This window comes from Corvus hawaiiensis, chromosome 13, assembly GCF_020740725.1.
Source record: "Corvus hawaiiensis isolate bCorHaw1 chromosome 13, bCorHaw1.pri.cur, whole genome shotgun sequence".
NCBI lineage: Eukaryota > Metazoa > Chordata > Aves > Passeriformes > Corvidae > Corvus > Corvus hawaiiensis.
In genome coordinates, this window is record NC_063225.1 from 465,528 (window position 1) to 479,813 (window position 14,286).

Consider the following 14,286-nt stretch of genomic DNA (forward strand, 5'->3'; position numbering starts at 1 on the left):
CCAACTATTTGCTCTGTAAATGAGTAATTTGGGCTCTTCAGAAGGGTAAAGTTAAGCATATAATATAAATACTTCGTAGTACTTTCATAATCACACATTTTCCTATGCACATTTTGCCATTTTATTGCAGCTCCAGCTGTACACAGAAACCTGTACATACAGACGTTCACATACAGGGAACAAAATTGGGCAGTATATGCATGACAAGATGGGGAGTTTTTAAGAAAATCTTCTGGAAGGTGCTAATTAAAAGGGATTTGAGATAGCTGTTATGAATGATATAGAAATGATTTAAAGATGTAACTGAAGTTTTGAAATTGATTTTATGGTGTCATAGTGTTCTGTTAGTAAGAAACGAAACTGATTGTCCAGGGTATTTGCTATTCCATATTCCTGTCTATAAATGTCTTTAAAAATAAAAATTAAAAAACCCCCAAACCTATTGTAACTTCCCTGTGTGAGAAGCCAAGTCCTGTTTCTTGCGTAGTGTGAACCCAGAAGAGATTTTTTCAGTTTAAAAGATGTTAATTTTCTCTTCTCCAAACTACTCCAAAAATGGTATGCTTGCAATGGCATCTCCTGACACAGTTGGAGTTCGCTAGTAGCAGAAATGTTCAGTAACCTAACAACCTGTTTGGTGGTTTCTCACATTGCATCTGGTAAGTCTATAATATCTAGAAGCATATCTATCATCTATTTAAAATAAGATATGTGTGTTAAATATGTAAAATATAAATTCATTTTCATGTACATTGAGAATACCTGTATATTCCATTCAGGCCGTTTCTTTGCAAGCTTAAGTTCTGCTGTCACATTTTCTGTATTTTTTACCACTTCTGGTATGTTTCTTTTTCTGTCAACTCAGATTTTTTTTTTCTTCAACCAGAAGTTGAAAAATTGGCTCTGAAGTTGCCAGAGAATAGCTCTGATATATGAAAAGTAACCCAAGTCTGTAGTATGGTAGCCTTAACTAAATTATATTCTATTATAAATCCAGTAGATTATCCCACAGAATGGTCTGACTCTGAGGCTGATGGTGAGGCACTCATATGCATCTGGAGCTAACAAGGTCTGTTTGCAAGTTCTGTCTAATACCAAAGACTATGCGTAATCAGGTCTTTGAAATTTAGTACCGTTCCCCCAAAAGTCTTGGATTTATTAAAAATTTATTGTAATTTCTCCTTAAAAGGAACATGATACCTGTTAATTTCACAAGGATGTTATGGTAGTCTTTCTGAAGCACTTGAGGAATCTGGAAGTGAGTTGCACTGACAAAAGTGTTACAGAAAACAGGGTTGGATGTATGAATGTGTGCATACAAATATTCACTGTGTAGTGGGCTTGCCACAGAAGTTGGTAGAGAAAGCTTAGTCCCCCCTATTTAACAGTAGGAAGAGCAATGATTTCTTTGGTGAATTTTGTTCATATTTTGCTCTGAATAATCTAGATAGTTCTATGGGGAAACAAGGCATATTTATAGCTTGAAAGGCTGCTTTACATCTGTAAAAGAGGCCAAAATAACATTAGCTGAGCGTCTGTATAATTTCCAAACTTCTTCACTTTGCAAAAGCTATAGTATTTTTAAGAATGTTTGCTCATGTCCAGTGTGAACTGTATAATCATCCCTTGTAGGCATCTGTGAAACAGTGCTTTTGTGTTCTGGAAATACTGAAATGTGTCAGTGCTGGGAGCTTTGTAGACAGTCTAACTATGAAGACCTTTTGGGCAACTTATTTTCCTTTCAGTAACCATTCTGTTCTGTAATGGTCCCTTGCACTGGCTGCAAGTCCTGGGGAAGAATTAAGAAAATGGCACATTAAAAACAATTTTGAGGCTTAGCCTTATTTCTTTCAGTGTAATATTACAGTAATCTGAGGTGTTCAACTGATTTTTATAGGGGAAAAAGAATCAGTTGCCCTATTTTCTTCTGCTCTGAATTCAAAGACTTTGTCATGTGAGTAGTAGAGGTGATACTGCAGTGAACAGAAATGGATGAGTTTCAGAGAAATAATTTCAGATAAAGAGATTTTATACACACGTATACACACAAACACTTATTGTATGAGATCCCTCAATCCCAGTCCAATATTTTTAGCAGGTGTTACTGATAGAACTTCAATGTTACACATTTTTTTCTTGTAGCAGTGAAAGGGAAAATTCATGTTGTATTACTTGAGGGTAGAAAGAATTCAGACTTAGGGGGAAAAAATTTCATGTTATAGCTGATATTTAATACTTGAAAAATCCTTCAGATGTAGTTTACCTCTGATATTTATAGGAAACATGCTATTTCAGCAATTTCTTTTAATTCCTATAGGAAATGTGTAGTATATAATAGTAGCTCATTTCAAATACATTTAAGCTCAGTTTATATATCTTTAATGTTAGTTATATTTAAATAGTATTACTAAAACTATTACTAAATAAAATTTTTACTAAAATAATATAACTGGGTATAACAGCCAGGGAATTTAGATTCCAGAGAGCCACACAAGCGAGGAAATAGTCTGAAACATAACATTCATATCCTTAATGACTAAGATACATCTATATCAGGTGTTTGCAAGCTACCTTTACATCTGACAATTTTTAGGAATGGAATGAAAAAAATTAAGCTTTCCCTTGCTATTTGTAATCCAGAACACTAGAGGACAGCACTAAAATATTACATAAATGTGTTGTTGTTTACACTGTTAATGATACAGATGCTCTGGGAGGGCTTTGTAAGGAGGAAACCAATTGCTATTTTGAACAGTTAGGGCAAGTGATATTTTTGTGAATATTCTTGGCTCCCTTTGAAAACTGCATCTCACTCCACATGTATAAAATATCTGGAGTTTCTTGTGGTCTGAAACAAAGTTATTTGTTGTAGTGATTTCTTTAGCAATTAAGCTTTTTAAATTTAATTTAATTTTTTTGATAGCAGTAGTGTAGAATATATTTTTAATTGTAAAAATATAAAAATGTAAATAATGTAAAAAAAGTTATTTGCCTCATCTGTAAATATTTTCTGATTTATTTACTCACATGAAATGTACTATGTTAATACTATGACACCTGCACAAGATGTAATAGTATAGCTCCTTGAAAAAGTTATAACTCCTGTTGTGTTTCTCTAGGCACGTTGGAACGACATGAAACCGGTGAAACAGCACGAGCAATTCTTACTGCCATCGAAGATTCAGAATTCCTAGGGGCAGATGCTCTACTTCCTGTATCTCAAGAGTCAAAACAAAACAAGAATTCTGGATACAAACAGTCCAGCTTGTATAAGCATGGCATGGGCCCTTATCCTGCTCATACAGAAAAATCTTCAGATAAGGTAAGAGTGAAGAGTAGACTGTAACTTAAGAGCAGTGAGTTGTGATCCAAATTCTTTACCCTTTCACCTACTGATGTGTAAGTGGGATGGTAGCTTGGTTTTAAGTTTATAAAGGTTTCTTCTGGCTGGCTCAGTTTTTATGCCTTCAACCCCATTTCATGGACGAATGGGGAAAGCAGGCGGAGGGCCTTATGCAAGATCATCAGTAGATAATCTCAAAAGGATTTTCTCAGACTTATTACCTGTAGTTAGACCCTATTTCCTCGTGCCTCTAGCTTATGAGTGCACCTGTTAGTAGTACCCTCAGAACAAATGAATACACCTTACACCAATTCAAATGTGTATGTCTTGAGAACAAGCACACCATGATCCAATGCTATTGGTCTTTCACTGCTTTCCTAACGAGGCCACAGATTCCTCTTGTCATTCAGTGGTAGTTTTGGGCATGTGTTTTCTGTTAGCATCATTTCAGAATAGACTGCAAGTGCCTTGTTTTTACTAGTGTGATTAAATTTGGTACCTTATTGGTTAAAAAGAAGATGGTAATGCTCCTGGGAGGTACTGGGCTGCAAATAGGCATGACCATCTTCAGGAAAGATTTGGCCAGGGAGAGATTTGTATTTAGCTTTATCTAGAAATATTTTTCTACAGAGATCATTAAACCAAATAATTGTGACTGATGGAGATGATGTGCACTTTCTTTTTGTTTCTGATGAGTAATAGAAGGAAATAAGATGCTTAAAGTAGAGTTAATGTGCCATTAAAACTGAGAAAATGAGTACAGAGGCACCAAATCATGAGAAGTAAGGTTGAAAATGTAATAGTCTCTCTCTTTTCATGTGGCCTAGAGATATCTATACTTTTATCAGGTATTTGTAGGTATTTAAAAAGTCTGTATTTTCTATTTGTAAAACTGATTATTAAAACTGTCTAATTTAATATGATCTCAAATTCAATGAGATGGGTATTGCCTTTTTCATGTAGGAAAAAAAAAATGGTGCAAACCTGTTTTCTTACACCATGTTTGTTCATCAGGAGGTAATATATTCACTAAACTCTTCATCAGAGTGTATCTTAAGAGAAGGGCTCTCATGTTGTTTGTTCTTGCTTACCAGTTTTTAATTAATGGGGTTTGGGAATTCTGTTCTCTGCAATAAACAGAGGAAGTCATGTCTGCTGTTCCTCAACCCTCAATGTACGTAGAAGGTATTTTACCACAAGTATTGAGAATGAAAAATGCTTCCCCTCAACTAAAATGTGGAAACAGCCTTCAGAATGGTCTCTGGCCTTTTTTCTGGCTTTATTAATTATAGGAAATGAAGTACCAGGTATTTCAAAACTGTCTGATAAAATATAGCGTGATCCAAGTCCTCACTCTTGAATTTTATGGTATTTTCTTCATTGAATCTGCAAATTTACATATAACACTGAGTTTATAATGATTTTCGTTTAACTCTTAAAATTTTTCTTTGACCTTTTACTGACCTTAGTCTGAGTTCTAAAGTTATTTTTGATCCCATTTTCTGAAAAGTCTTATTAGAGCGTAATCCTGCTGAGCATGTTGTGGGGCAGATGGTGCACTAGTTGGCCATTGACACAGAATCTGATCTCCCTGTTAGTTTGTTAAATGGAATAGTTTCTTCTTGCCTTTTTAAATAGGAGCAAAAGAAAAAAGTTTTGATAGTTGTTTGGTGAGTAGTTTTAGGTATGTCTATTAAATTGAAAATTCCGTGGATTTAACAAGGTGGGAGGAAGGAAAATGTGCTGGTTATGACATATGGGAAGAGAGTTTTTTGTAAACTTTCAAGTGCAGAATTTAACATGCTTTGGGAATTATCATGATCTTAAATTTGGAGAAATATCACAACAGGAAATGGTGGAATTGTAATGATTTGTAGTGCCTTTCTTCGATCTGATGCGCATCTTGCCTGCTCTGATTTCTCAAAATAATATTCTATTTTCTTGTTTAAATATTGTTCATGAATTATCTTGTTCAAATGCAAACTTACTAAGCATACTGTTGATGTCTCTTAAGACTTCTTCTGTTGAAATTTTTTTTTTAGTTTCACGTTCTTTGTCATTACAAACCTGTTAGGTTTGTCTAAATTCATAATAAATTAAGTTCTGTACTTGGGAAAGCACTTTTCATTCATCAAACACATGTCATCCGGTGCATTCAGAGTTTCTTCCCAATTGCATCTGCTTTAGAGAGGATTCTGTGGATTGGTGTGGGAGATGCTGGAGGCTAAATGTATATAGTGTAGGTGAACCTGGGGAAAACACAGCAATGGAGGTCCCCTTAATGCTATTGCAGAAGCCCAGGGCTGGCTACACAAAAGGAGTGTGGAACTGCAGCTTTTTTAGCACTGTTCTGTTATTGCTGAAATGAGGGCTTGTTTTTAAGTCTGCTGTTTTTCTTAAGTTTTGTGCAGGAAACTGTTCTTTAGGTTTTTCAAAAAGTGCCCTCTTGACTCTTTTGCATCACTGTGTTTTAGCATCTTGAGATATTCTGGAAGTTGAGATCCCATGTAGTTAGTGAGAGGATTGTGGGTATCAGACTTCAGCATTCCATACCCTATTAATTAAAGTATATAATTACTATGCACATGAAACTATCACAAAACTTTCGGATTATCAGAGGGTTTTAATATAGAATGATATTTCATTACCAATTTCCTTCTTTGGCAAATTGTGTATTAGAAATTTAACAACATACTGAATTGTTAATAACTTTTCTATCAAAAAACCCCACCATCATCAATTTTAGCATATATTAATGAACTCAATTTCAGAAGATTTATGTGACAGGAAAAATGAGTGGGTAGGTATTCTGTCCTGTAGGTATTGTGAGTGGTCCTTTTGTATGAGTGATCCACATGAAGATTACAAGTAAGATTAAGCATTTATTCTTACTATTATTACTTTTTTTTTACCATTCATATTATATTTAAGATGAAAGAACATTTTCAAAAAAATGGTCTCTCTTTCCTCCATCCTAAGAAAGAGATAAATATCCTGACACAGTAGTCCAGCTTCAAAGGCTTTCTTTCAAAACGTTTGCCATCATGTAAATCACAGATACAAAAGCAGAATGTTTTGATTTCATGGTGTTTTGACCATTTTAATTCTTTTATTGTGCTGCACGTGCCGGTGGGAGTACCAATAACAGATGACTGTGACAAATGCAGTTAACACAAGATCCATATTAATGTTGTAAAATCCCCTTGATATGTTTAAACAGATTTTAATTATTTTTAATGTCAAAAGACCCAAAATATATAGCTTAATAGTTCTTCAAGAAAGCTTTACTTAATATGTGAATGTAAAACCCTCTCATAAAAATGAAACTTTTATATGGGCCTTAGTCATTGACATAGGGTATTCATCAAGTCAGCAATTTGTGTGGCAAAGTGCCATTTGAATAGTGTATTGTTAGAATACTTATGGTCCACTTGACAAGGGCTCTTGCTGTAAATAGTGCAATTTGACTCCAGCTGTTAAAGAGTGGCTTTGACAGCAGCCAAATAGAATGGAGATGCTTTACTGCACCGCAGAAAAATCAATATTGGGTTCTTGTTCATAGTAACCTGTTTTCTCTCTTTTTTTTCAGATTTATACAAGACTATCTAGAGTTCATTTGCAAAAGTTTAAATATTATTTTGAAAGTGAGGCTGTTTTATCTTCAGATTAATGTTGGTGGTGAATGATGCTTGTGTTTAGTTAAAAAGAAAAAGACAGTGCTTTGTGGATTAGATAAAAATGTGATGATGCACCATTATTTCAACTCTGTTTATAGGGATGGATGTTAGGATGTGGTTGCATAAGTTGTGTAACTAATGACAAAAAAATGTTCTTTCCTTCCTCTTTGTGTTTGTTTTCTTTTTGCAGTGCCACTGTAGTATCCATGTCGATTTTCTAAGTATAGGGTTTTTTTTAAAGCAGGTTTCTTTGTTGTTCTCCCTGCTACAACCCCCACAGATGTTGACAATCTGTAGTGCCATTGTAGATTTTCCTGAAGCATGGTCTTGCTAGTGCTGAACAGTTTTCCAGCAGTATTCAGTGACACAAGGTTGCTATGATACCTGACCAGTAGCAATAGGTATTGAATCACTGGTCTTAATTACAATAGAATCCACACTAGACTGTGCTCATGGTGTTTATATGGAACTAGCTCTCATTATACCTTTAAGTCATAGTTCTATTTGAAAATTGGAGCTGTGTGAAAAACTGGTTTTAAAAATAAATTGAAATGTTTCAGTGCGTCATATGAAGATTTCATTGATGCACATAAAAAGCTGGATGTGTCTGGTAATTGTTTTCCTGATGTTCCAGAAATGGTTCATGTTGGAAAGTTTCCTACCTTTTCAGCTTCAGTCTTTTGGATATAAATCTGTGTTTTTCATGCACTAATATTTCTAGTGATTTCAATAACGTAATCAGAATGGTCTGGGTAAAAACACTGGAGGGAAGAGCAGCTTACAAAATCTGTGCAATAGCTGCTAAACCTTGAAATATTAAATTATACTACTGAAAATCTAGATCAGAAAAGGACATTTTTACTGTGTGTATATGACAAGGCAAAGATGGGGGAGAGAAATGGATACATTCATATGTGAACTTTTAAAAGTATATGTATTTTTGATATATTAACTCAGCAATTTCTTAAAATACCTTGTGTTAGGAGTTCTAAAAAACTTGATAATCACTTATCTAATAGCATGTATATTCTGCTCTGAACAAAAATACGTAAAGGCAAGAATGTCCAGAAGTTATAAATAATAAACGTATCTACTTCGTTGCTTCAAAGAATAAGTGAACCACAAATGAAGACAGTAGGGCAATAGCAGCTATTTGTTTTAGTATAGCAAAGGAAGCAATTTGAAAATAAAATTGTTATTGGAAGATTTGAAAATCACTGCTAGTTAAATCTTACTGATGGAAAAATTGACAGAAAAATAGAAATAATATACAAGCACAAATACCAAATAATACTTAGCAAATAGGTAATCAGGAGTGATACCATAAACAGTGGTGTCACAGACATGAATTCCTTTAATTTCTTTCCTTTTATAATATCTAGAGCCTTACTATGGTGAATTACGTATCTTGATGATTTTTCTGAAGTGGATTATTAGGCACAAAGCAAAATGAAAGCAGTAGAATATTTGTCATTAAAGTTGGTAACATCACATTGCTGCTGCAAGGGTATTTCTTTTTTTTGTTCTGGGACTAGTGTTCAGTAGCTATATTTAGTAGTTTATTAAGTAAGTGTAACAGGAAAATGAGTGAAGAAGAAAGGACTCAATATATACAGATTTTTTTTCTCTGTAATTCAGTTGCAAAGCCTTTTAGTACTACATTTCCTGTGAAATTTCACAATTAAGTATTTTATCAAGGGACCAAGATAGCAACATAACTACAGTGAAGTAATAACTTTGGAGTTATGAGATTAAATTTGTACCAGTTAAAAAGAATTATGATCCTGAGGGATATTGATAGCTTTGACCACATGCCATCTTTGATGGAAGTTACTGTAGTTTTTGAATTTCCCCACCAAGTCAAGAGTTTGTTGATTTCTGTTTTCTCCATTGACTGCCTCAAAGCAAAATTAAACCAAAAAGTTGCCATTGTGATATTGTGGCACATTTTAATCTTGCAGATGTGGATAGCAATTAACACAGGATGACAGAAATCTGACGTTAAGTCTTAACTAGTTATTTCAATGCTTTTGACACTGGTTCTTTTCTACTGTTACTGTAGTGAAGCTGGCTGACTTAGAACTTTTTTCCCTTCCTAGACAACTAATTGGAAAACATACAGTTTCTGTCTTATGGAAACGGTGTTCATGATATCGTATTTGCCACATAGGATTGTTTCTTTTAGGTCTAGGTGTGGAGCTGGGCACAATTTGAATTTTCCTATCTTGGATGTTATCTTTACTACTCTCTAGTCTGGAAGGTGTGACTTGTTCTGTAGATAAGCCTAATTGATCTTCCTTCTAAGTGTTCTACCTAATTCTAAAATAAATTACGTAATCTTTGTTATAACCTTTTATATTTTCATGTTGTTCAGTGGTGTTCTTTAAGTTCTTCACAATTCATGATAGTCGTATGGTGGAATCTTTACCCTTCTGATAAGCATCTTTTCTGTTTTAAACATTAATTCCTTGGCCTCTTATAGTTAATTTAGTATTGTTTTAGTGAAGAAAAATTGTAACAAGAATTGAGTGAATTCAGTGTGAGACCTTTTCCTAGGTTTCCACCTCACACATCCATTAAAATAAAGAAAAAAGTAACTTTTTCAGAAGCACATCATCATCTTACATGCAACTTTAGAAATAGGAATTGCAGCAAACAAACGTTACCCTGCAAAAGAAAGACTTGCTATCTGCTAGCTTCCTTCTGATAGCTAATTGAAACTCTTGTCTTGGTTACACAGCAGAAATAAAATCCTATGTTAACCTATTCTTTGATTTCAAACAAAACAACAGCAGTGATTATTTGTATATTAATTCTCAAATGTTAATTTGTTCTAGTGGTCAGATTTGGTTCTTGTAATACTTACAGGAAAGGATGACTCATCCAAGCAGACATCTGAGAATGTTTATTTCCAAATACTGTCCTTTAGGAAGCCTCTGCAGTAAGATTGAACAGCTTGGAAGGAAAGAACAGTTTGAAATCTGTGTGTGCAGAAACTTAGCTGCTCTCCTGATACATTCTAGAATGCTATAGGATCTGAAGAAAGTCCAGCTTGCCTATTCTTGAATTTTTAAGAATGCCACTTTCTAGAGCACAGAGGATTTTTGGTTTATTCTTTTTCTATAGTAGAAAGTCACTTGCTTGTGAATTGATCTACAACTTTTATGAAGATAAATTTTCTGGGTGGGACTCTTATAATTCAAGATGGGAAATGCACTGTCAGAACAGCCCAGAGAAAATACGTTGTTTCGTTTGAAGTCAGCACTCAGACATGTATTGCTAACTTAATTTCTATTTACATCAGTCCTTCTTAGGATAAAGCAATATTCTCAAGCTCCTGAAAGGTCCTGTTGGCAGTATCTCTGTGTTCAGCATTATGTCTCACAGGTATTTGGATGTTCATTCATCCGGTAAATTGTTCAGTATGATAATTCCTAAATCCTGAGCCAGCAGTCTGTGGCTTTGGATTGCTGTGGCATTACTTGTCCAGTTGATGATCAAGGAAACTTTGGAGATGTTCCATCTTTTCTTCTAAAGTGCTGAGTGAGAATGAAAATTTTTCACTACCACCCATCTCTGAGCTGCAAATATTTCTAAAGATATGGTTAGGAAATTTACTTTTACATTCAAAATAAGTTAATATATTAAGATGTAGGCAGAGTCTTTGAATATCGAGTGTGTAAATAATACTTAATTTAAAAACCATCTTATTCCTTCCTTCTATCTACTTTTCATGGCACAGAGACTGTCCATATCAGAAATGGATCTTAGTTGGGGATGAGTGGATCTACAGTTCACTTTTATATTCTTTCTATGATAAAATTATTAGACAAGATTTTGTCAAAAGTATTGTGTTTAGAATTGCCTTTCATATAGTGTGCCCAGACAGGCATATGAATTCTAGAACAAAGCAGAAGTTGTCTGTAAAAAATAGTCTGTACATTTCTTCAAGTAGTTTTCTGAAAAATAAAGTGTAGACTTGTTTTCCTGGTGTTGAGAACCTATGAAGAATATTCAGTATATTAATTTTACTTGCCTGTTGTTCTTTGATACCTTTAAAGATTTGTCTCCAGAATCACTTTTACATGTACACTGTAATTAAATCCAGTAGAAAACTCTGTCGAGTGTTTGTTATGGAGAGAGAGCATTAACTTTAAAACAGGATGTGCAAAACATTAAATTTTCATACCAGACCTCTACATTGAGCAATAGATGTGTTAGCAGTTCTTCCCGAACAATTGAAATGTTTGTGCCCAGTAGATCCATCTGGACAACAATCTGCCTGACAGTAGCCTTCCATATGTGATAAAAAGAGGGTTTATTCAGTTGCTTAGACTATTCATCACACAGCTTGAGCCTGAAGACTCCTTGGCTTAATTACTTACATTGTGCCACAGATGCATCCGGAGTGAGGCTGCAGTGGCTGTTCAAAGTGCCATGAAGATGGCAAAGCCTTCCACTGGGATTTAAAAAAAGAAAAAAGAAAGATGACAGTGTTGGGGGGAAAGAGGGTGACTCTGCTTGTGTTGCAATTAAGTTGATAGATAAAGACTGGTGCAAACTCAAAAAATATTGTAGCCTTTTCTTTATGGGCGGTGGATTCTTAGGAGGATCTGGCATCCTCAGTAATATGACCAGAGTTGTCAGGAATACCATAATAAAGGTCATGCAAGGTAAGTTCCAAACAGCTTATTTATATTAGTTCATATGGGAACATTCATCATGAATTGACAAATTCGTTTGGGACTGCATTGTCCAAGTGATGAAGCCTCAGGTCAAGCAAAAATTGCATGTGAAAGCAAACTGGGGCACTACTACCGACTCCAGGCTTTTTAAATATAGTCCTTTATATATGAGTACAGAGCTTTAAAAAGGGTAAATGAATAAGAAAAAAGTTCTGAATGCCTCCATCAAAGGGATCCTCTGTCCTATGACTAGGTGAAGTGTCTGGAGGTAAGGAAATATGAATGACCTTGGGATAGGGACACCATAACTGTGTGATACTCACCCTATGCACGAGGCCAGCATTGCTTTGTAGCAGGTAGGCCCAGCCTCTTTGTGCACTTTGGGGAGACCATGGATTCTCTTAGTGACAGAAACTCTTCACATGCTCCTTAAATTCGAAGCTCAGGACGTAGGCAGGGTTAGACAGGGGTGTGATGTGTGGACTGCTGATAGGAGCTAATATTGGGTTAGGAAGTGCACGTGGTTTTTATGTGGAGATGAGAGTGTAGCCCATAATTTGCATCCTTTCTTCCTCGGCAGGTTCTTTTAGAGATGGTGTATGTTTAAGTGCTATTTCAATTGTATACTTGCTGCTTGTAACTATTTTTAAATAAGTGCATCTTTGCACGTATCCTGGATTGCTCATCCTTTCAACAGAGCAAGAAAATAAGATAGCTGTGTATTTGCAAAAAGGTTATGAGCTGAAGAAAGTAGGTTTGCTGATGGGATTTACCTGAAATAAGACATCATTCAATGCTTAGATTATTTTTAACTTATAAATACCTAAATAGGATTGAAAGACCATATTTCTATCTAATTATTAACATTTCTTCAGGCATGAACCTGAGAATTTGAAGTTTCTTTTTGGGAAGGCTTGGACCTTCATTTCAGATTTCTGTCTTACATTTCTTAAAGTCCTTGCTTTTTAAATTATTGCATCAAAATTCTAGTCATAAAATACATGAGTGTTCTGTACTCTCCAGCTGCCTTAGTACTCTTCCACTGAATGGTGTTTGATCATGTGCTGTATGCTGTACTGTTGTGGGAAAAGGTTATACTAATTTTTCTTCTTGCTCGTCTTTTAATGATCCACGTAATTAAATTAGGCTTTCTAAATTTGGAAGTGACGTAATACTAATAGGTGTGTAAATTACATCAAATTTTTAGTTTTATATTTGGAAGGCAAATCCAAAAAATACAATTTCCTAGTAGATAAAGAGTTGTTCTGTTCATGGTGTAGGTTTAAGATGTGCTATTTGAAATCCGAGGTTTTTGTGGAACTTGCTAACAATATTTTATGCTCATAAACCAGTTTGAAGCCCCAAACACAATTTCATTTATCTTTATATTCTAAGCTTTATAGAGTCTACAAAAGTGTCCATCTGTTCAGTCGAGATTGCTTCAAATAGTGAGTGGTCAGAGACTTAGCTGATAAAGGTCAAAGAAGCCTCTTGACCCCGTGATTCTTGCCAAAGCAATTGGAGCGTAGGGACTGATATACAGTTAGATACAGCTTGCTAACGTGAGCTCCACTTTAATTGGTAATGATAGCAAGAATACACAGTAAAGTCATTGCTGAAAGAAAACAAAAAGTATCCAATATAGTAATTTATTACCAGTCAGTGGGTTTCACACACTGGGTTGTTTTACCCCTGCAGTGGTCAGAGAAAGCAAAAAGGTACTCTAACACTTAACTGAAAATGGATGCCCTGCTGCTATCAGAGATGCATGGTGGTCAAACGATTGCCTGTGCCATTAGCTTGGTAATGTTTTCTCTATTGTAAACTCAGCTCCCCATGTTCTTCCTGTGCATCAGCTGCAGATTGAAGGCTTTCTCGTTTGTCTTCTATTTGTGCTGCCAATCATCAAGCTGCTGTTCACCAAGCACATTTCAAGGAGGCAATTTTTTTTACTCCTATCGACTACCATCTCTAGCAACTGAGGGCTCAGAGGATTTAGAAATAAATGTAATGCTTTAATTTACACTGTGCCAGCTATTTTGCGCATTGTTTATGTATTTGTTTTCTGTGACAATTCTATGAGACAATTATAGGTTTCCTATTTTACCAAAACTATGCATGAGATCCATGTTTTGGGGACACATTTGCAGGTACTTATGCTACTATTTTCATTAGAAAGGTTGAAGAGAAAATGTCTTTGCGAGTAAAGATAATTTTTAACCGAGTCAATAGTTAAAAATACACCAAAAATGCAAACCCAAACCCAACAAAAGCTAACGCAGATATTCCTTCCCACCATCAAGGATAAAACGTTATGTAGAATAAAATAGAGCTATTGTTGGCAGTATAAGTTACTGTATAAAACCCTTAGGTTTGGTAGCCATGCTTCAGTTAACAGTTCTTCAATCTCCACAAAGTATAACAGGAGGGTAAGAGTAGCTAAATAGCTTTTACAAGCAGTTGGGTGATGTAGTTTATTTTTGTGAGCCCAGAGCCAGACCAGTGATGAGGTGTGATTCTGAGATGTTATGACTTCTGAACTTCTGTTGACAATCCAGTGACTGGCCTGATCAAGACACAG

At 35.1% G+C, this 14,286-nt stretch overlaps 1 protein-coding gene across 9 annotated transcripts in view; it reads left to right on the forward strand.

Moving 5' to 3' along the window:
- The window catches only part of WDR72 (WD repeat domain 72), a 103,979-nt gene that overhangs the window by 33,030 nt on the left and 56,663 nt on the right, over window positions 1-14,286 (forward strand). For all 9 annotated transcript variants that reach the window (XM_048318206.1, XM_048318204.1, XM_048318205.1 and 6 more), the window contains one exon: window positions 3,120-3,322. In XM_048318206.1, the coding sequence (XP_048174163.1) occupies window positions 3,120-3,322 (203 nt within the window). The remainder of the gene's footprint in view (window positions 1-3,119; window positions 3,323-14,286) is intronic.